General features: G+C 46.0%; 1 protein-coding gene across 2 annotated transcripts in view; it reads left to right on the forward strand.

Moving 5' to 3' along the window:
• The first annotated feature begins 685 nt into the window (after nt 1–685).
• Nucleotides 686–21,224, forward strand: part of LOC113529678 (von Willebrand factor A domain-containing protein 5A-like) — a 34,445-nt gene continuing 13,906 nt past the window's right edge. For both annotated transcript variants that reach the window (XM_053237220.1, XM_053237221.1), the window contains exons 1-13: nt 686–924; nt 3,718–3,920; nt 4,275–4,497; nt 4,689–4,855; nt 11,656–11,770; nt 11,950–12,125; nt 12,287–12,375; nt 12,851–12,995; nt 13,796–13,875; nt 19,852–19,966; nt 20,245–20,394; nt 20,639–20,748; nt 21,006–21,223. In XM_053237220.1, coding sequence (XP_053093195.1) covers nt 885–924; nt 3,718–3,920; nt 4,275–4,497; nt 4,689–4,855; nt 11,656–11,770; nt 11,950–12,125; nt 12,287–12,375; nt 12,851–12,995; nt 13,796–13,875; nt 19,852–19,966; nt 20,245–20,394; nt 20,639–20,748; nt 21,006–21,223 — 1,831 coding nt within the window. In that variant the 5' untranslated portion in view covers nt 686–884. The remainder of the gene's footprint in view (nt 925–3,717; nt 3,921–4,274; nt 4,498–4,688; nt 4,856–11,655; nt 11,771–11,949; nt 12,126–12,286; nt 12,376–12,850; nt 12,996–13,795; nt 13,876–19,851; nt 19,967–20,244; nt 20,395–20,638; nt 20,749–21,005; nt 21,224) is intronic.

A 21,224-nucleotide genomic window follows, 5' to 3' on the forward strand; every position in this document is an offset into this window, starting at 1 on the left:
CCTGTGAGCAGAGGGTCTGCAGTTTGAAGCACCTTGTTGATGAGAGAGATCAGAGGAGAATGACCAGACTGGATTGAGCTGACCGGAAAGTTTCCGTAACTCAAATACGAACTCTTTACAACCGTGGTGAGCAGAAAAGCATCTCACATACAACCTTGAGCCTGAAAAGCATCTCACATAAAACCTTGTGCTGCTGCCACATGATTCTAAAAACAGTGAAAATATCAGCCTGTTTCCATCTAGTGTTGTTTTTGCCAACAAATGTGCTTCTTGCTTTCTCTTTAAAAAAAAGGCTTAAAAGTTAACATTCATTGGGGGAAAGTATGTGTAAACACAGGTATTCCCCATGTTATGGCCCCAAAAGTCTGCAAGTCTCCAGTTACACAAAACTGTCCAACCCTGTGCAAATCTAAAATGACCCAATGTGCTCAAGATGTGTTTGGATAGAAAAACTAACCATGCATTTTAGAAAGTCAGAGTGTTTTTCAGGACACATCCAGCAACAGTGTAATGACACACCTGTATCTATGGTTATAATGGTTTTGCTTTTACATTACAGTTGTTTTTTACGGTTTCCTCCTCAGCAGCTGTACAGTGATGATTAGTCTGAGCTGAACAGCTGAGACAAATGTTTGACAAAAACAAAATGGACGTCTGCAGCTTTAATTTAACCCTGCTGCAGCTGCAGGCGTCTGCTGACTGTAAACTGTAGGAGGGCTTTTCCCCTCTTTCACTTTCAGTCTGTTACTGTTTAGCCCTGTTCTAGGTGTGTGTGTGTGAGAGAGAGAGAGAGACACTCAGAGTGTTAGTAAATTTAATCTTGCACGGATAAACAGTGTTTTCTTGTCAGGATTTTACAAAGATTCCCACAAAAGGAGAGCAAAATGGTGAACTGTGGTCTGTTGACAAACAAGAATGAGCCAGGTAAGATTTAATGTTCAATTCAATTCAATTCAATTCATTTTTATTTGTATAGCGCTTTTTTACAAAGGTCATTGTCTCAAAGCAGCTTTACACAAACAAAAGTAAAGTGAAGTGTGTGTGTGTGACATCTCTGATGAGCAAGCAGGGCGATGGTGGCAAGGAAAAACTCCCTGAGATGGTGATAGGAAGAAACCTTGAGAGGAACCAGACTCAACAGAGAACCCATCCTCATATGGGTTTACACTGTAGTGCGCATGTGTGTGTGTACAATGTGTGTTGGTGTAGTCCATGGAAAACAGCTGAAGCGTCTTCGTGGCAGTATGAAGCATTGCCGGTGGACAGGTCCAGAGTGAAGGGGTGGGGGAGGTCTGGATTACCAGCAGCTCAGGAGTGATGCTCATCTGGTCCAGAGCGTAGGGGGGTCTGGATCACCGGCAGCTCAGGAGTGTAGCTCGGCAGAAAGAGAAGGAAAGTGGTTAGGTACACTCACAGTCACCGTGTGGAGATAAAACTTAATGAGGAGTGCAGGGGACTCCGGCAGGACTAGCTATAACAGCATAACTAAAAGGAGAACCAGGGGTAAACACAGACGTGAGAGATCCCCGATATGTAAGGCATACAGTCACTCTGCCGTCACAAACCTGAGTGACTAACGAGAGTGAGGAAGACAGCATCCAAACACACCAGATCACCATAACACTCAACATCCACGAGTCCCCAGATTTACTCCTTTGTCTAAAACACTAGTCGCTAAATGATAGGTTAAATAAATAAGTCTTCAACCTCGACTTAAACACTGAGACTGTGTCTGCTTCACATACATTAACTGGGAGGCTATTCCATAATTTTGGGGCTTGGTAAGAGATAGCTCTGCCCCCTGCCATGGTTTTGGCAATGCGGGGTACTGATAGACAGCCTGCATCCTTAGAGTGAAGTAGGCGCGGCGGAACGTAAGGTACTAACATATCGCTTAAATACTGCGGAGCGAGACCGTTTAATGCTTTATAGGTTAGGAGTAATATTTTAAAATCGATGCGGAATCTTACTGGGAGCCAGTGTAATGTAGATAAGACTGGCGTGATATGCTCATACTTCCTAGTCCTAGTAAGGACCCTCGCTGCTGCGTTCTGAACTATCTGAAGCTTATTTATACATCTAGACGAACATCCAGATAGTAAAGCATTACAGTAATCTAATCTGGACGTGATAAATGCATGGACTAGTTTTTCAGCATCACTTAGCGAAAGTATATTTCTAATCTTAGCGATATTTCTGAGGTGGAAAAATGCTAACCTGCTTACATTATCTACATGCGCCGATGTTGTCTTTTTAAGAAAGAAAAAAGAAATCTCTCACTCTGTCTCTCTCTCTCTCTCTCTCTCTCTCTCTCTCTGAATGAGAGAATTTACATTCAAGGTTTTTTTTTTTTTTTTTTTTTTTTTTTTTGTACATGTTTTGCTTTTGATACATTCAGCTACTTTACAACAAGACTGCAAACTTTTCCTGAGTTGTGAAAGACCTGGTTATAATAAGAGGAAGCTACACATTTACTATATGCTTGAAATTGATTAAAATATGATATAGGTCTGATGCAGATATTCAAAGTTCCATTGCTCCATGGTCCAGTTCTGATGCTCACGTGCCCATTGTAGGCACTTTCAGCAGTGGACATGGGTCAGCATAGGCACTCTGACTGGTCTGCGGCTGCACAGCCCCATACACTGTGATGCACTGTGTGTTCTGACACCTTTCTATCATAGCCAGCATTAACTGTGCTACAGTAGCTCTTCTGTGGGATACAGAGATAGTTAAGGGCCCAACAGTGGCAGCTTGGTGGTGCTGGGGCTTAAACCTACGACATTCTGATCAGTAACCCAGAGACTTTAGCCATTGCTAGGCCACAGTGACCAATAACAGAGGTAAATACGCATCTTTCACCTTCAGTGAATTTGTGTCGGTTGATTGTTTTTCATGTTTGGTCCGGTCACTTTTCTTGTACTGCCATATCAGACCAAAGATTGTAAATGGTATGGCTGAACTGTAGATGTTGGCACATCAACATCCCTGGCTGCAAAAAATCTGGTTGGGGGTCACATATGTATTGTGTTGCTTTGAATCAATAAAATTTTCAAAAAAAATTCAATTCAATTCTTTTAATACATTTTAAGACCTGGCCAAATGATGCTTGATATGGAGTAGACACCAAAACAAACCCAAATAAATTCAAATATGTGTGGAGGCCTGCCAAAACTCTTCACATGGTAAAATATTGACATTTTCAGGTTTATATAGTTCTGAGAACTACAGGCTTTTCTGAACTGAAATATGTTTCTCTTTTGCACATATCTCAGCTAGAAGTAAAGATCTAGCATTTTAAATTTCCCCAAAAGTAAAAAAAAAAAAAAAAAAAAAAAAAAAAGGGGGGGGGGGGGGGGGGCTGCATTTAAAGACTTACATTTATAGCTTAATCTACTTATGGAAAAACAATATTAATGACAAATTTTTAAAAATGATGTGTTTACAATTGGATATGCTGATGATTAGTTTTAATGATCGACATCATACACAAGTCTTTTTCTCATCACCTGAGATAAAAGTTACTTTCACTTCATCACTGATTCAATGAAACAGTTCTGTTCTGTTGCCTAAATTTCTTTTGTTAATATCTTTACTACTGTGAAAATTTTTTTAGGAAAAGTGCCAAATGAGATTTGTTTAAGTTTAATTCCTACCACCTTTGTGTTCCCTACACACTCTTCTCAGTGTTTTATGGCTTCTGCTTTTCCTGCTCAGTTCCCCTAAAGCACATCGAGGTGGATCTGCAGGTTCAGGGGCATGTTGCGGCAGTGACCTCCACCCTGCAGTATGTAAATGAGGAAGAGCGCCCCCTGGAGGCTGTGTTTGTCTTCCCCATGCCTTCAGGAGCTGCTCTCTGCCAGTTCAGTGCCAAGATTGCAGACCAGGAGATAGTGGCTGAGGTGCAGGAGAAACAGGAGGTGAGTGAAACAGTTCCGACATCAACCCCTGACAGTTTTTGCTAACTATATTGACCTGTTCAATGTTTAATCGAAAGTACACCACTGACAACATAATGGATAGGATAAACATTTGTGTGCTTTTTATTTTGTTAATGTTATTGTTTTTGAGTCATATATTTGTGTTAAATATAGATATGGAACAGTTATTATAACTGACGCTGGGCTTTCCTGAAAGTGATAAACTGCAGTATCCTGTAGACTAGTTAACGGGAATGTCAGTGCAGCGTGGATTGTAGAATGTAGGTAGACAGGATGCCTGTCTACACTGAGAGGGAATGTGACATAAACACATGTATTTTGCCTCTGTGTCAGGCGCGGGAGCAGTACGATGATGCACTGAGTTCAGGTGAACAGGCCTTTCTGCTGGAGGAGAGTGAGGAGTCTGCGGACGTGTTCAAGCTGAGTGTGGGCTCTCTGCCCCCAGGCCAGAGCGCTGCTGTCACCTTCGTCTATATCACTGAGCTGAGTGTAGAGGCTGACCATTCACTGTGTTTCTGCCTGCCTGCGGTGCTCAACCCCCGATACACACCATCTGGTATTACACACATCCACCAGCACACACCTTACTGTCACGTACCAAAGACACATTATTAAAAAATGTGATATACTTCACTGTCACACACTCACCTCCATGTAAGGAATTATACTGATCAAACATGCACTTAGCTAAATGGGTAAACTTACTGGTAAATGAATCCTATAATCTGGTTTCTGTTTTATTTTCAGGTACAAGTGCTGGTATAGTGTCAGAGATAACATCTAGTTCCACTGGTATTCCCTACTCTCTCTCTTTTACTGCACATGTGAGCTCTCCAAACCCCATCACTAAAGTGGAGTCCAAATGTCCTCTAGAGCCCCTGATGTTTCTCAACACAGACCACACAAAGGCAAAGGTGTGTGTGACACTTCCCATGGGTTGGTTCAGAAATGAGGAAGCAGGAGGCAGGCTGAGGACAATTGAAAGCTCACTACACACACACTCACACATACACACGGCTCTATGCTGGTCGGTTCTCTCTCCCTCAAAGTGCTCGTCTCTCCCCTCTTCCACTATTTGTGTGTGTGTGTGAGAGAGGGAGAATTTTTAAGAATTTTTTTTTAGCCTGTAAATGTGATTTATGTGTCCATGTGGAGCCGAGAAGTTTAAGTGACTTGCTAGTATTTGTGTATAACAATTAACTGAATAAGATTGATGAATCAATCTCAGTGTTACTGATTCACTGAGTAAAAAAATGTATCAGTTAAATCAATACAGGCATTTATCTTTCATATCACTTCTTCATGACTGGTATACAATTGTTTAGAAATGTTTTTTTTAAACATTATCTTTTGGCATAGAGTTTATCACTTTCTCTCACTCCTTCTGCACTTTTGAAAACAACAAAAAGAAAATCTGTCCATTTGCTTAGGGAGTACCCTGTACATTATACGTTTCTTTTGTTAGTATATTTTTTATATATAGTCACCAGACAATTTAATACCTGTAGACTACCTTACTTGCGTAACTATGTAGCTAATCATGTAGCATTTTATTTTCACTAACCCCACTCCTGACTAGGCTGCAGACATGTGCCTCAAACCAATCTCTGTTGTTGCCTCTCACAGACCCCGAAGCTCTCATGCACAAGCCAGAGGCCGCACTACCGGTAACCTCATTTACCCTCCTCTGTTGTCTCAATCTCAAACAGTGGTGGTAGGTGGGCTCTGGAACTGCCAGTCTGCTGTAAAGAAAGCTGATTTCATCTCAGCTTTAGCTTCCCATTACTCTCTTGACTTTTTGTCACTAACTGAGATCTGGATCTCTCCACAGAACTCAGCTACACCGGCTGCCTTATCCTCTGCTTATGCTTTCTCGCACACTCCACGAGAAGCTGGCAGGGGTGGTGGTACAGGTTTGCTGTTGTCTCAGAGATGGTGCTTCACACCACTCTCCCTGTCTCATCTCAACATCTCATCCTTTGAATTCCATGTAGTTACAGTTACCTCTCCAATCAACCTTCTCATCGTTGTCATCTACCACCCTCCTGGTCCCCTAGGGGCCTTCCTTGAAGAAATGGACATGCTCCTCAGTCTTTTCCCTACTGACTGCACCCCTCTTACTGTCCTCGGAGACTTCAACCTCCCTGCTGACTAGCTCCAGTCCTCTTGCCTTCTCCCTCTTCTGCATTCCTTCTTCTTAACTTTCAACAGATGTTCTCCTACACATAAAGGAGGAAACACCCTGGATCTTGTTGCCCCTTTCCTACTACAGACAGTGCTACCCCTCTCCACATCTCTGATCATCTCTTGGTATCCTTCACCATCACCCTCCCTATCCTGCCTAAAACCACCAGCCATCAATACTTCTCTTCCACTCGTAAAAACCTCCACTCTATCTCCCCTTCCTCCTTAGCTTCCTGCACCCTATCATCCCTTCCTGTCCCTGACTCCTTTTCCTCCCTACCATTGGAGCTAGCCACTGACACTTTCCTCTCCTCACTTTCCTCATCCATGGACCTCCTCTGCCCTCTATCTTCTAAACCCAGGAAGATTTCCTGCCCTGCTCCTTGGCTATCGGATGTGCTACGCAGTAATCAGAGAGAATTAAGAACAGCAGAGAGGAAGTGGAAGAAATCGCAACTCGACACAGATCTTGTCTCTTACCATGCTCTCCTGTCCAAATTTTCATCTGAAGTGACTTCTGCTAAGACTGCCTTCTACAAAAAAAATCTGGAATCCTCTGCACAAGATCCTCGCAAGCTCCACAACATCTTTTTTTCACTACTCAACCCTCCGGCTCCTCCTGCTCCATCCTCCCTGACTGCTGAAGACTTTGCCATTTTGTATGATGAGAAGATTGAAAAAATCTGCCAGACATTCACTTCTACCCCTACACCTACACTACACACTGAGGATTCTCCTTCTCATTCGCTGACACAGTTTTCTAAACTAACAACAGAAGAGATCCTGCAAATCATCTTATCCTGCAATCCTACCACCTGCCCATTGGATCCAATCCCTTCCACAATGCTCCAGACCATCTCTCAAGACCTCCTCCCCTTCATCACCACTATCATCAGTGGCTCCATAACATCTGGTCATGTACCAACCTCATTCAAGAGACCAAGGGTTATTCCCATCCTGAAGAAACCCACTCTGGATCCCTCTGACATTAACAACTATCGACCGGTATCACTTCTCTCTTTTCTTTCTAAAACCCTTGAACGAACCGTGTACAATCAACTGTGTTGCTCTCTCTCACAGAACAACCTCCAAGATCCCAATCAGTCTGGCTTCAAACCGGGACACTCCACAGTGACTGCCCTTTTGGCCGTCACTGAGAAGCTACATGCTGCTAGATCAGCCAAACTGTGTTCAGTCCTCATCCTCCTTGACCTTTCAGCAGTATTTGACACAACGAACCACAAGACTCTCTTGTCCACCCTCATGAGTCTAGGAATTCGTGGTGCAGCATGGCAGTGGTTTCCTTCCTACCTGGAAGATTGGTCATATCAGGTCACATGGAGGGGATCCACATCTGCTCCCTGCAGACTCTCCACTGGTGTCCCAAAAGGCTCAGTACTTGGTCCTCTCCTGTTCTCCCTCTATACTCGATCTCTTGGTGCAGTCATATCCTCACATGGGTTTTCATACCACTGCAATGCAGATGACACTCAACTCATCCTCTATTTCCCTCCCTCAGACACTCGTGTTTCTGCTCGGATATCAACATGTCTGCCAGACATCTCATCATGGATGAGAGCTCATCAGCTGAAACTTAATCCCAGCAAAACTGAACTGCTGTTCATCCCAGGTGATTCATCCCCATCTCAGGATCTTGCAATCTCCCTAGACAATTCTCTGATCTCGCCTTCGGTTACTGCATGCAACCTTGGGGTAACCATGGACGATCAACTGTCCTTCTCCTCTCACATTGCTAACCTGACACGCTCATGTCGATTTCTCCTTTATAACATCAGAAGAATTCGTCCATTTCTTTCTACACAGGCCACAGAGGTGCTTGTTCAGTCCCTTGTCATTTCAAGACTGGACTACTGCAACTCGCTCCTGGAAGGCCTGCCTCTGAGCGCCATTCGTCCTCTGCAACTGATCCAAAATGCAGCTGCATGATTGGTTTTCGACTATGCTAAATTTTTTGCCACACCACCCCATTGCTACGCTCTCTCCACTGGCTTCCTGTAGCTGCCCGCATTAGATTTAAAACACTGATGCTTGCCTAATAAGCCAAAAATGGACCCGCACCCACTAATCTCAAAGCACTTATCACACCTCGCACGGCACCACGCTCCCTCCGATCCTCTAGCACTGCTCGACTGGTCCCACCATCTCTCAGGGTACAATGAAGGCATGCATCGAGACTCATCTCTGTTCTAGTGCCAAGGTGGTGGAATGAACTTCCCCTAGATGTCCGAACAGCTGAGTCACTGGCAGTCTTCAAACAACGTCTAAAGACTTACCTCTTCCTAAAGTACTTAAGTTAGCACTTACAGAAAAAAAAATGTATTGTCTGAGCACTTGTCTATTACCTCCCCAACAGAGTTTTGGACTGATGGTATTCCTAGTTTGTGACCTAGTGAGCCAATATCAGAATGTATTTTTGATAGACTTCAAAGCACTTTTGTAAGTCACTTTGGTTAAGTGCATCTACCAAATGCCATAAATGTAGCAACAGCACAATGCATAAAATCATACTAATACAGATCAAGAGTTTCAGTTAATGTTTATATCAAACATTAGGACAAATGTGACAGTATAATTGAAGAACTTGACATTCTCCTTTGTCTTACTCAGAAACTCAAACCTCCCTTCCAACATGTAAGGGAGGAAATGTTCTAGATCTGGTCTTGAGTCAACCGTCTCCAGCTGTCAACATTGACATTACCCTACTCCACATTTCATATCATCACTTTTATGCCCTTCACACTGACCTTCCTTTGATCTCCTTTGCCCTTTATCTTCCAACCTAGGAAGTCTTCTTGCACTGCCTCTTGGCTATCAGATGTGGTATGCAGCAAGTGGAGATATAAGGGCAAACTGGAAGTATCTGCATCTGATCTATTCAATATTTTTCCCCCACTCAACCCTACACCTCCTCCTTCACCCTCCTTCCCTCACTGCTGATGACTTTGCCACCTTCTTTAAAGAGAAGATTGGTAAAATCTGCCAGTTCATTCTTCCTAACCTGATTTCTACACTACACGTTCAGTCTTCTTCTCCTTTTTCTTTAATCCATTTTTCTCCACTTTCTACAGATAAGATCCTGCAGACTATTTTGTCCCACAATCCCACAACCTGCTTGCTGGATCCTATCCCTTGCTGCTCCAGACCATCTCACAAGACATCCTTCCCTTCATCACTTCCATCATTCCATAACATCTGGTCATGTACCAACTGCATTCAAGAAAGCAAGGATTATTCCCATGCTGAATAAACCCACTCTAGATACCTCAGACATCAGCAACAACTGACCTATATCACTTCTCACTTTTCTTTCCAAAATTCTTTCACATGCTGTATACAATCAACTATATCTCTATCCTATCCAGAATGACCTCCATGATCCTAATCAGTCTTTCTTCAAAGTGGCACACTCCACAGAAACTGCTCTTGTGGCTGTTACTGTGAAGTTTCATGCTGTCAGACGGTTTTTGTCCTCATCCTCCTTGACTTTTCAGTAGACTTCAACACAATCAATCACAAAAGTCTTCTGTGCATCCTCATAAGTCTTGGAATTTGTGGCACAGCATAGCAATGCTTTGCTTCTTACCTGGAGGCATGGTCATATGAGGTGACATCTGCTCTATTCAGACTCTCCACCAGTGTCCCACATGGCTCAGTGCTGGGTTTCCATCTGTTCTCCCTTTATACCCGCGCTCTGAGTGAGGTCATATCCTCATATGGGTTCATACCACTGCTATGTTGATGACACTTAACTCATCCTCAGACACTCATGTTTCTCTACGGATTCCAGGATCCCAGCAAGTCCAAGCTGCTGTACATCCTTGAAGATGCAACCCCATATCAAGATCTTGTGATCTCCCTGGACAACTCTCAGATCTGTCCATCTGTCACTGTACACAAACTTGGGGTAGTCCTGCACAACCAACTATACTTCTCACATCACATGGCTAAACTGGCTCAATCATGCAGGTTTCAATTTTACATCATCTGGACATTTCTATCCACAAAGGCCACTCAGGTGCTTGTTAAGTCCCTTGTCATTTCAACACCGGACTACTGCAACTCACTCCTGGCAGGTCTGTCCCTGTGCACCATATGACCCCCGCAACTAATCCCTAATGCAGCTGCATGAGAACTCCCCAAGTTTTCCTATACCACCCCATTGCTATGCTCCCTCCTCTGGTTTCCTGTAGCTGCCTGCATCAGATTTAAAACACTGATGTTTCCCTACAAAACCAAAAAATGGACCAATACCTGCATACCTTAACGTACTTATCACACCCACTCTGCACCACGCTCCCTCCAAGCATCTAGCACAGCTCGACTGGACCCACTATCTATCAAGGTACAAGGAAGCACCCAGGTGGTGGAATGAACTGCCCCTATCAGTCCAAAAAGTCACTGGCTGTTTTGTGTTTTCTTTTCATACTGTAACATTTTAGACTTACAATACTCCCTGATGGTGCTCTTAGTCTAGTGAACTAACATGAAGATGTGTTTTTGATAGCGACTACATAAGCACTTCTGTAAGTTGCTCTGGGTAAGGGCTAATGGCTAATGCTAATGCTAATGGCTGTAAATGTAACAAATGAACACCTGAACACTTATTTAAATGAGAGATTTCAGTTTTTCTAAAATTTCTAAAATCATGTTTTTGCTCTGTTATTATGGATTATTGTGTGTCGATTAATGGTAGAAAAAGCACATTTCAGCCATTAATCTACATACTTTACTCTGGGAACTTTGTGGCAACTTTGCATTTTTTATCTAATGTGATTGAGTAAGCAAGCTAACTTTTTCAAAGCAGTGATGTCTTTCCCAAGTCAAGAAACTAATATTTAGGATACAGTTGACAGCAATAGCCACCTAATAATATTTAATCAGATTTAGTCTTTTTTTTAGGTTTCTGACATTTCAGAAAGATGAGAAAAATGCAGTGCTTATTATCATTTTATAAGCAAGCTTTCTAAAAAAAGAAAAAAGAAAAAAAAACCTAGGTTGTCCGCCCATTTTTAATCTTTATTTGTATTCATTTAGGATGCATCTATTCAGTATAATAATATACTGTATTTGTATTGGGTCAAAAGTGTACAAGTTGTCTTGGGACGATTTGTTGTGGTTTCACCTGCATGTTATTGAAACAAATGTACAGACAGGGATGTTTAAGGTCTTTGCTATGGCTCTGTAGCTTTTGCCACTCAAGTGTTGTTTAATAATTTTGTCACTAAGAACATTAGGAAGCTCCTTTAAATTTTCCACGGGTTATACCGGTTGCATGAAATCTGACCAAAAAATGGCAACGTCTTTTATAAAAACACAAGGTGCAATTTGCATGAGAATATTTTTGCAGCATTTATATCTAGAACTTGAGATGTAAATGTGAACATATTTGCACTGGAAGTATATTAAATAACAAAATCAAAAGTGTCCAAATACTTATTTCAGGATACCGTATATACGTATACTGAGTGTGTATGTGTGTGTGTGTGTGTGTGTGTGGGTGTGTGTTTAGGTAAGCCTTTGTGCAGGTCATATGTTTGACCGAGATGTTGAGCTGTATCTATATTATCAGAATCCCCATCAGCTCACTGCTATAGTGGAGGCTGGAGCTCCCACGGCACAGCCAGGTACGATTTCACAGTAAAAGAAAAAAATGTATGGATTTCAGAGAATTTTGAGCACCTTTGGAAAATTACTATTATTAAAACAAGAACAAAAGCTAAACTAATTTGGTTAGTTATGTGTTAGTTTCTTCTTTTCTTGCTTTCCTTTCTTTACATTTCTCTTTATTTTTTTCTCCTGTTAGGATCTCTCATGGGAGACCCTGTGGTCATGGTCAGTTTCTATCCAGAGTTTCCTGAGTCAGTGATGTCCTCTGTGTCGTCATGTGGTGAGTTTGTGTTTGTTATGGACAGATCTGGCAGTATGGACTGCAGCATGCATAATGGGCCAGATGCACAAAAACGCATCGAGTGTGCCAGGGTAAGACTCAACACTTAACTGATCTATAGCTATTTTTCTTTTTTCATCATAACAGCTTTTGCCATATGAAAAATTATTTTAAAAATTATAATAATTTTTCAAATGAATTTAGGTTTAAAAAAAAATAATAATACTGACTATGTGAATAATGATGTGTTTAGGACACTCTGCTCCTGCTGCTGAAGAGTCTCCCCGTGGGCTGTTACTTCAACATCTATGGCTTTGGCTCTCACTATGAATCCTTCTTTCTGTGAGTAACACTATTATGAACCAGGGAATATGTAGTATTCTGTCACTCAGTTCATTAATCAGACACAAGCGTGGATGAAATGAGATGAAACAATTCAGGGTGGGGTGGTAGCAACAAGGAGCCTCAATGCTTCACAGGTCCAGCTTGGGTTTCTGTCTGTGTGGCTCTTCTGTGCATGTTGTTCTCGTGTCACCTTGGGTTTCCTTTGGGTTGTCTGTTTTCCTTCCACTTCCCAAAAAACATGCCAGTTGGTATATTGGCTAAAACAAACCACTACTAGGTGTGAATGAATGTGTGCATGTTGATCGCCGGTGGACTGGCGTCCCATCCGGGGTGTGTTCCCACCTCATTCCAGTATTCTTGGGATAGCTGACCTGGATCAAGTGATTAGTGAGTGTGTGAGAGTGATACAGAGCCGGTTAGATGTGCTGTGTCACAGCTTTGTTGCGTTTGGTGTGTGATTCCCTGGCTTTAGGAAAAGTGTGCAGTACAGTCAGGACACTATGGAGCAGGCTGTGAAGAAGGTAAAGGAGATGCGAGCAGACATGGGAGGTACAGAAATTCTGCGACCTCTGGAACACATTTACAAACAGCCTTGCATCCCCAACCACCCAAGACAGGTAACATTGTTTTTCATCCAAACCTGCAGTGATTTATCAATGAGAAGCGGAACTTCATTTTTTTCATTTACCTGTTTAGAATTTCCTGTTTCGATTTATATCTCTAGTCGAGGCCAGTAGATCACCACTACGCCATATGCTCTCTCTCTCTCGCAGAGTCCCACCCTTCACAGTGTTTTATTGTTATACCATCACTGACCATGATTGAAGTATTGCAATTTAGTAATAAACAAATGGACAAAGCTACAGAGTTCCTGACTACTTTTTACCTGAAGTAACTATAAAACCAAGAAACTTGTATCAAAAAGCTTATTTGCTGACCCTGCTAACACTACAGTTTACACTTTAACACTAATAAATAGAAGGTTTCTTACATATTGGACCTACGATTAAGCTGCCCTGTTACTGTTGCCATCATTTCATTCAACACAAAAAAAAAAAAAACCTCAGAAGCAAAATGTCCATCAGCTATTCCCTTTAAAAAAAACTGTTTTAAAGGGTCTTTTGAACCAAATCTTTTTTACTTTAGTTTGGAAAGACCTATAAATGGCTGCCATGGATACTCCACCTATGATGTGTCCTGCATAGGGTTTATCACTCACTGCAGAATCTAAAGCAAATGCTAGAGGTCTGCCTTTGTGTTCTAGCTTGTCTAGGACACAAGCCAGCTTTACTAGGCAATGAAGTACCACTGCAGTGTCAACACACAATTGCAAAAGAACCTGTTGTAAAAGACTTTTGTTCATCTTTACTAATATTTTTCATTGGAATTTTTCCAATTTCTTCTTTCTTCTTCTCAGCTGTTCATATTTACAGATGGTGAAGTAGGAAACACCAGAGATGTTCTTCACTGTGTGAGGAGCAATGCTGATTTCCACAGGCACGTGCTGTTTAAGCTTAAAACATTCATGATGTGTATACAGTTTATTTTCTGAATAAAACTGAGTAAATAAAAGGAGAAATATGTAAAGAATTCATAATACATATAGATAACTGTGAGGTACAAGTATTATATATTTTACATTGGGAGAATTAGCATTATATTTTCAGAATTTCACTAAGGAGCAAACTGGTTTAAATAACTAATGCAAATCTGATACCCACCTCAACAAAGAAAATGTATTGTAACACACAACTGCTGCATGTGAGTGTTCAGTAGTCATCTGTATCTTTTCTACAATAACAGCTTACAGGGACTTGTATGGTAGACATTCATTATTCATGCCTAACAATAAATGTATTTTAAAAGAGAAAAAAGTTGTTAATTTACAAAGTAAATAATGTACAATTGCTATGGTGAATCTTTCTCTAAGCAGAAAGTTTATTTAACATTTATTAAAGGAGACTGTTAGTGCTATGTAAGAGTCAGAGGTGGAGCTGTATCTTAGTTCCCCTTCAGGAACTCGAGCTGCGTCACGAAATGCTATGGGAACGCCCCCACGTGACCGCGCTCTGAATCACGTGTCTAATCCGTCCAATGGATGGGCGAGACATCACGGGCGGGGTGACGTAGCTACCCGGAAGCATAAAAGCCCGAGCGGCGAGCCCCGCGTTAGCTTCCTGTTTTCAGCAAGCGCTCTATGTCTATCGTTTGTCTATTGTCTGTCTATTTTGTGTTTTGTCGGCGGCATGCCAAAAGCCAAAGACAAGTCTAAGGGTGAGAGCGGGCAGCGCTTCAGGCTGTGTGTTCCTCCCTGTCCGCGATATATTACGGGCGGGGATACACGCAGTCTGTGCGTTGCCTGTTTGGGAGCGGAGCACGCTCAGTCGGCTCTCGAGGGAGCCGGCTGCGCACATTGTGAGCGTTTACCGCTGTGTACTCTCCGCTCCCGTTGGGCTCTCTTTGAGGAGGGAGCCCTCACTAGCGTGCCTCGCGGTGCCGGCCCCGCTTCTGCCGAGGCAGAGCGGCGGTTGCGCTCGTGGGGCTCGCAGATGGACCTGGCGGAGGGAATGGAGACGGGCCCGTCCCTTTCTCCTTCATCACCCTCCAGGTCAACTGTCCCCTCCCTGGGTTCGGAAGGACGCTCTGCGGTTTCTTCCCCCCGGGGAGCGGACTCGGCGCTCCGCCTATCGTCCTCCGAGGAGGTCGATGTGGAGAGCGTCGACCCAGAGCCGCAGTCTCCTCGATACGAGCTGCTCGAGGTGGTTACATGGGCAGTCGCTAAGCTGAGCATTGACTGACCCGCTGAGACATGGCCTGAGCCTCAGTGCTCCAAGCTAGATGAGCGCTTTTTGCGCAGTAGGCCGCCACCTCCGCCCCGGAGCCTGCCCTTTTTTCCAGACCTCCACACTGAGGTGTTGAGGTCCTGGAATAGGCCCTTTTCAGCCCGGTTGTTCAGTCCCACTTCCTCCCATTATGCTAATGTGGCAGGGCTGGACTACTCCGGTTACAGGGCGATGCCCAGGGTTGAACAGACGCTAGCTAGCTATCTGTCCCCTGCTGCTGCATCGTCCCTTAAGGCTCCGGCGTTGCCTACCAAGCCGCTGCGGACCACCTCAGCGCTGGCAGCAGGTCAGGCTGGTGCGTGTCTGCACACCATGGCGGTGTTACAGGCGTACTAGGCCAACCTGCTTAAAGAGCTGGATGAGCATGGGGAGATGCCGTCTGAGCAGGTAGCGGAGCTCAGGCGGGCCGCTGATCTGTCCCTCTGCACCACCAAGGAGACCGCCCGTGCTATCGGTCGGTCTATGGCAGTCCTGGTGGCGGCGGAGAGGCATCTCTGGCTGACCCTGTCCGATATGAAAGAGAAGGACAGGGTTGTGCTCATGGACGCCCCGCTTACTCCCTCGGGCCTGTTTGGCGACGCTGTAGATTCCGTCGTCGAGAGATACCAGCAGGCCCGTGCTCAGGCGGCGACGTCCCAGCGGTTCCTCCCCCGTCGCTCTCTAGCTCGTGGGGCTGCTGGGCGGGGGCAGCCCCCTCCGTGTACGGCCCCCTCCAACAGAGTGTCGCCTCCCATGCTCCCCCGAGGCGGGAGCAGGAGTCGCGACGACGCTCTGGGCCCAGCCCTTCGGGTGCTAAGGCGGATCTGAGGACTGTCCTCATGTCCAGAAGGGCTGCAGCTAAGAAGCCCTGACGGTTTTGGCCCAGGGCTTCCGAGGGCGGGCCCCTCTGGGGCGACACGGCGTACACCTCATCTCACGGTGCCCGGGTCCCCCCAGTGCCCTCAGGAGGTCGATCTGCCAACCCTGCCACCTACGGTGCTTCAGGGTGCAGCAGCCTCCGGCGAGCGCCTCTCCCAGTTCTCGCCCGGCAACGTAGCGGGTCTGGGAGGCTCGCGGCCTCTTCTGAGTCCTTCGCAGCGGTTAATTCATTTACCCCCTGTCAGTTCGCCGCCTCAGGGCACCCAGCTAACCGCTTCTATTGCACCAGAGGTCAGTCTCGAAAGACTGATTCCCTTAGTGAGCTTTCTGGCAGCGTGGAAACTTCTGCCGAATGTGTCTCATTGGGTCCTGCGTACTGTAGAAAGAGGCTACCGAATTCAGTTCGGCTCACCTCCGCCTCGTTTTTCTGGGGTTCTGGTATTGGAGCAGGAAGTACACACTCTCCTGAGGAAGGAGGCCATCGAGGTGGTCCCTCCTCACGACAGAGAGTCCGGGTTCTACAGCCGGTACTTCATTGTTCCCAAGAAGGGGGGAGGGCTGCGTCCCATTTTGGACTTGCGGCAATTGAACCTCTCAGTCGCACGACTGAAGTTCAGGATGCTCACGGTCACTCAGGTCGTGTCTCAGATCAGGTCCGAGGACTGGTTTGTCACGATCGACCTAAAAGATGCATATTTCCACATCTCGATCCTTCCCCCACACAGGAAGTTCCTGAGGTTCGCTTTCGGGGGCGAAGCTTACCAGTATCGGGTTCTTCCCTTCGGCCTAGCACTCTCACCCCGCACCTTCACGAAGCGCGTGGATGCTGCCTTGGCTCCTATGCGACTCCAGGGCATCCGCATACTGAATTACATCGACGACTGGTTGATTTTAGCTCATTCAGAGCAGATGGCGGCTCGGCATCGAGATGTCGTTCTCGCCCATATGAAGGAACTGGGGTTAAGACCAAACTCCGAGAAAAGCGTGCTTTCTCCAGCTCAGAGAGGCGTCGTGTGGGATTCGACCACGATGCAGGCACGTTTGTCTCCTGCTCGGATCGAGTCGGTCCTCACAGCGGTCGCGAGAGTGAAAGTAGGCCGGTCACTCACTGTAAAGCAGTTTCAGAGACTGCTGGGCCTATTGGAAGCTGCGTCCAACGTGATACCTTTTGACCTGCTGCACATGAGACCCCTACAGTGGTGGCTCAAGACCAGGGGGTTTTTCCGAAACAGAGGAAACCTGCTCTGCATGATCAAGGTCACGGGGCGATGCCGCCGTGCCTTAGCTGTGTGGAGAGAACCTGGGTTCTTGTCTCAGGGCCCGGTCCTGGGACCTCCTGGTCACCGCGTAGTGCTAGCGACGGATGCGTCCCTCACCGGATGGGGAGCGGTCATGAGTGGCCGTCCTGCCCGTGGTCTGTGGAGCAGCCACCATCTCACTTGGCACATCAACTGCCTGGAGATGCTGGCCGTGTTTCTGGCTCTGAAACACTTTCTCACAGACCTAAGAAGCCGCCACGTGTTGGTGCGCACCGACAACACGATGGTGGTCTCTTACATCAACCGCCAGGGAGGTCTGCGTTCGCGCCCCCTTTACAGGCTGGCGCGCCAGATCCTTGTGTGGTCCCAAGGGAAGCTCCTCTCATTGAGAGCAGCCTACATCCCTGGTTATCTCAATGTGGGAGCGGACGCCCTGTTGAGGCAGGGGCCGGTGCCCGGGGAATGGAGACTCCACCCCGAGGTGGTGGAGCTCATATGGCGTATGTTTGGCAGAGCCCAGGTTGATCTGTTTGCGACGCAGGAGACGTCGCACTGTCCCCTTTGGTTCTCTCTGACTCATCCAGCTCCTCTCGGACTGGATGCCATGGTACAGCCGTGGCCGAGGCCCCGTCTGTATGCCTTTCCTCCGGTCGCTCTGCTCCCGGGAGTTCTGGAGTGAGTGCGCCGGGACGGAATTCGCCTACTGTTAGTAGCCCCATTCTGGCCGGGCCGAGTATGGTTCTCGGACCTGATTTCCCTCCTAGACGGCTAGGATTCCGATCAGGAGGGATCTCCTCTCACAGGCGGGGGGCCATCTTCACCCCCGCCCGGAGCTGTGGAAGCTGTGGGTGTGGCCTCTGAGGGGGCACAACTCCGCGCTTCCGGTCTCTCAACCGAGGTTGTGGAGACCATCCTCCAGTCCAGAGCTCCCTCTACGAGGAAACTGTATGCCCTGAAGTGGAAACGTTTCACTTCCTGGTGCGGAGACCGCCGGCTTGACCCTGTTCACTGCCCAGTTGGTACAGTGCTGGAGTTCTTGCAGGCCCGCCTCTCCGCGGGGCTGACCCGCTCCACCCTGAAGGTGTACGTGACGGCTATTGCGGCCTGCCACGCCCTTCTCGATGGCCAGTCAGTGGGCAGGCACCCCTGGGTGACACGTTTCCTCCGCGGTGCGCTGAGGATCAGACCTCCAGCTCGATCTCGGGTCCCCTCGTGGGACCTGGCCGTGGTTTTAGAGGCTCTCAGCAAACCCCCCTTAGATCCCATAGAGGAGATTTCGGACCGTCTTCTGACGTTAAAAACTGCCTTTCTCTTGGCAATTTCCTCTCTTAGGAGAGTGGGGGATCTTCAGGCCCTCTCTGTGGCCCCTACATATTTAGACTTTGCGCCTGGTTTGGCCAAAGCGTTCTTGTACCCCCGAGCGGGATACGTACCGAAAGTCCCCTCCTCGGCACCATGGCTGGTCGTGCTGCAGGCTTTCTGTCCTCCTCCCTTCAGGGAGCCCGACCATCGGAAGCTCAATTGTATGTGTCCAGTGCGAGCACTGGACGCATACGTCCACAGAACTGCCCTGTGGAGAAAGGCGGACCAATTGCTTGTGTGCTTTGGTCCCTCTAAGAGGGGTTTTCCTGCTTCTAAGCAGACCCTGAGCCGGTGGATTGTAGAATCCATTTCTCTGGCTTTCGAGTCCTCTGGTCTCCCCAGTCCCCTGGGGGTCAAGGCTCACTCTACCCGAGCGGTGGCAGCCTCTAAGGCCTTTCTGGCAGGTGTGTCCATACAGGACATCTGCAACGCGGCGGGATGGTCCACGCCCCTGACCTTTGCCAGGTTTTATGACCTGGATACGCGAGCCACTCCCGGCTCCTCTGTCCTTGTGCCTTAGGCTTGCCTCCTCCTGGAGGCAGGGACTTGTAAGTCTGGCGGCGTGGGTATACTCGTTCCCATAGCGTTTCGTGACGCAGCTCGAGTTCCTGAAGGGGAACGTCTCCAGGTTACGTATGTAACCATGGTTCCCCGAGGGAACGAGACACTGCGTCTCGGTGCCACACTTCCGGCGTCCCTGCGGCGCTTGCTTGATTTTCCAGTAAGCTAACGCGGGGCTCGCCGCTCGGGCTTTTATGCTTCCGGGTCGCTACGTCACCCCGCCCGTGACGTCTCGCCCATCCATTGGACGGATTAGACACGTGATTCAGAGCGCGGTCATGCGGGGGTGTTCCCATAGTGTTTCGTGACGCAGCGTCTTGTTCCCTCGGGGAACCATGGTTACATACGTAACCTGGAGACGTTTTCCACTGTGCTCCTTTTTTTATTTTAATTTTTTAAATTAATTTTAAGAGAGAGAAAGAAGAGAAAGGCCTCACATCATGGCCACATCACACCATCACATGGTTGATTATTTTCCTATAACAGCTTCCCCCACTCTGTTTACTTCTTACTTAGTGTGTTTCTTCTGATCAATTTATATATCTAGAAGGCTCATAAGGGATTTATAATCCACTCCTTTGTTTAAACAGATGCTTCTCATTTGGGATTGGTGAAGGTGCAAGTTCTACACTCATTACAGGATTGGCTGAGAATAGCTCTGGCCACGCCCAGTTCATCACAGGAACTGAGCGCATGCAGGCCAAAGTAAGACTGGGTTCTTCTCACACAGCAACAAAGAAACATACAGATATAAACAGTAATTTGTACTAAAACCTAATGGTGTCAAATAATGAATCACTTTAGTAACCACAATTTAATTTAAGTTTATGTCATTTATGGTCATTTACAGTATGTACAAATAATTATTCCTGTTCTCTATCTCTCACTTTTCCACTGACTAACAGAGGGGGACTTTATTGGAAATATTTCTACATTTTCACACTTATTATCGAACATTATTTGTTTTTAATCCCCAATGCTAGGTAATGCAGTCTCTCCGCTATGCTTTACAACCAGCAGTGATTGATATCACTGAGGATTGGAGTGATGTGTCTTTCACCCGTCTGAGCCCCCCGATTAAAACACTTTTCCATGGTCAAAGAGCACTGATTTATGCCCAGTTGAAAGGAGAGGTGAGAGCTTTTTCACACTTTTTTATAGGAAAACTGTACTGTTTGGAAACTGTTTTGCATGCTTTCCCTTATTTCTGTGTTCATTAGTCCACGGATTTGCCATTATTTATGCATATTTCCTAGAGGAAAAACTACAACATGAGTGAGAGTAATTTCAGCTCAAACGATTGTTTAAATTGCAAGTCTGATACAATTAATTTTACTCATAATCACATAATCATAAAGCCTTTTTCTCTGTCCCTAGGAGTGTCAGAAACCAGATGCTAAGGGGAAAATATCAGTGAGGTACCGCCTAGGAGATCAAGAGGTCTCAAACACTGTCAACTTCTCACTGAAGCCTGCCGAGAATAGCGGGTAACTGCTACAAGTAGTACAAGGAAACAATTTCTTTGTTTTAAATGTCTCATGATGTATCTGTGATCATATAATAAACCCTGTGTGTCTGTGTGGCTTTAGCTGTCATATCTGTTACTATCATAAATATCAGCTTGGTTACAGTACTCAATATTATGCAACACAATAGAATAGCAGTCAGAGTAGTTTGTTTAATTGTTACTCATTCAGCTTTGTGTATGTGTGTGTATGTGTGTGTGTGTGTGTTGTTTGTGCAGACTGGCCATCCACAGGCTGGGCGCTCGCTCTCTGATCTGCTCTCTGGAAAGGGACGAGCAAGTTGATGGAGCTGATAAAAAGGCTCTGAAGGCCAGAGTGGTGGAACTGAGTAAGCAGTCTGGAGTGAGCAGCTCACACACAGCCTTCATAGCTGTCCATAAGGGCAGCGGACAAGCTGTGAAAGGACCACTGGTGACGAGGAGAATTCCTACCCCAAG

Source organism: Pangasianodon hypophthalmus, chromosome 9, assembly GCF_027358585.1.
Source record: "Pangasianodon hypophthalmus isolate fPanHyp1 chromosome 9, fPanHyp1.pri, whole genome shotgun sequence".
In the NCBI taxonomy this organism is placed as follows: domain Eukaryota; kingdom Metazoa; phylum Chordata; class Actinopteri; order Siluriformes; family Pangasiidae; genus Pangasianodon; species Pangasianodon hypophthalmus.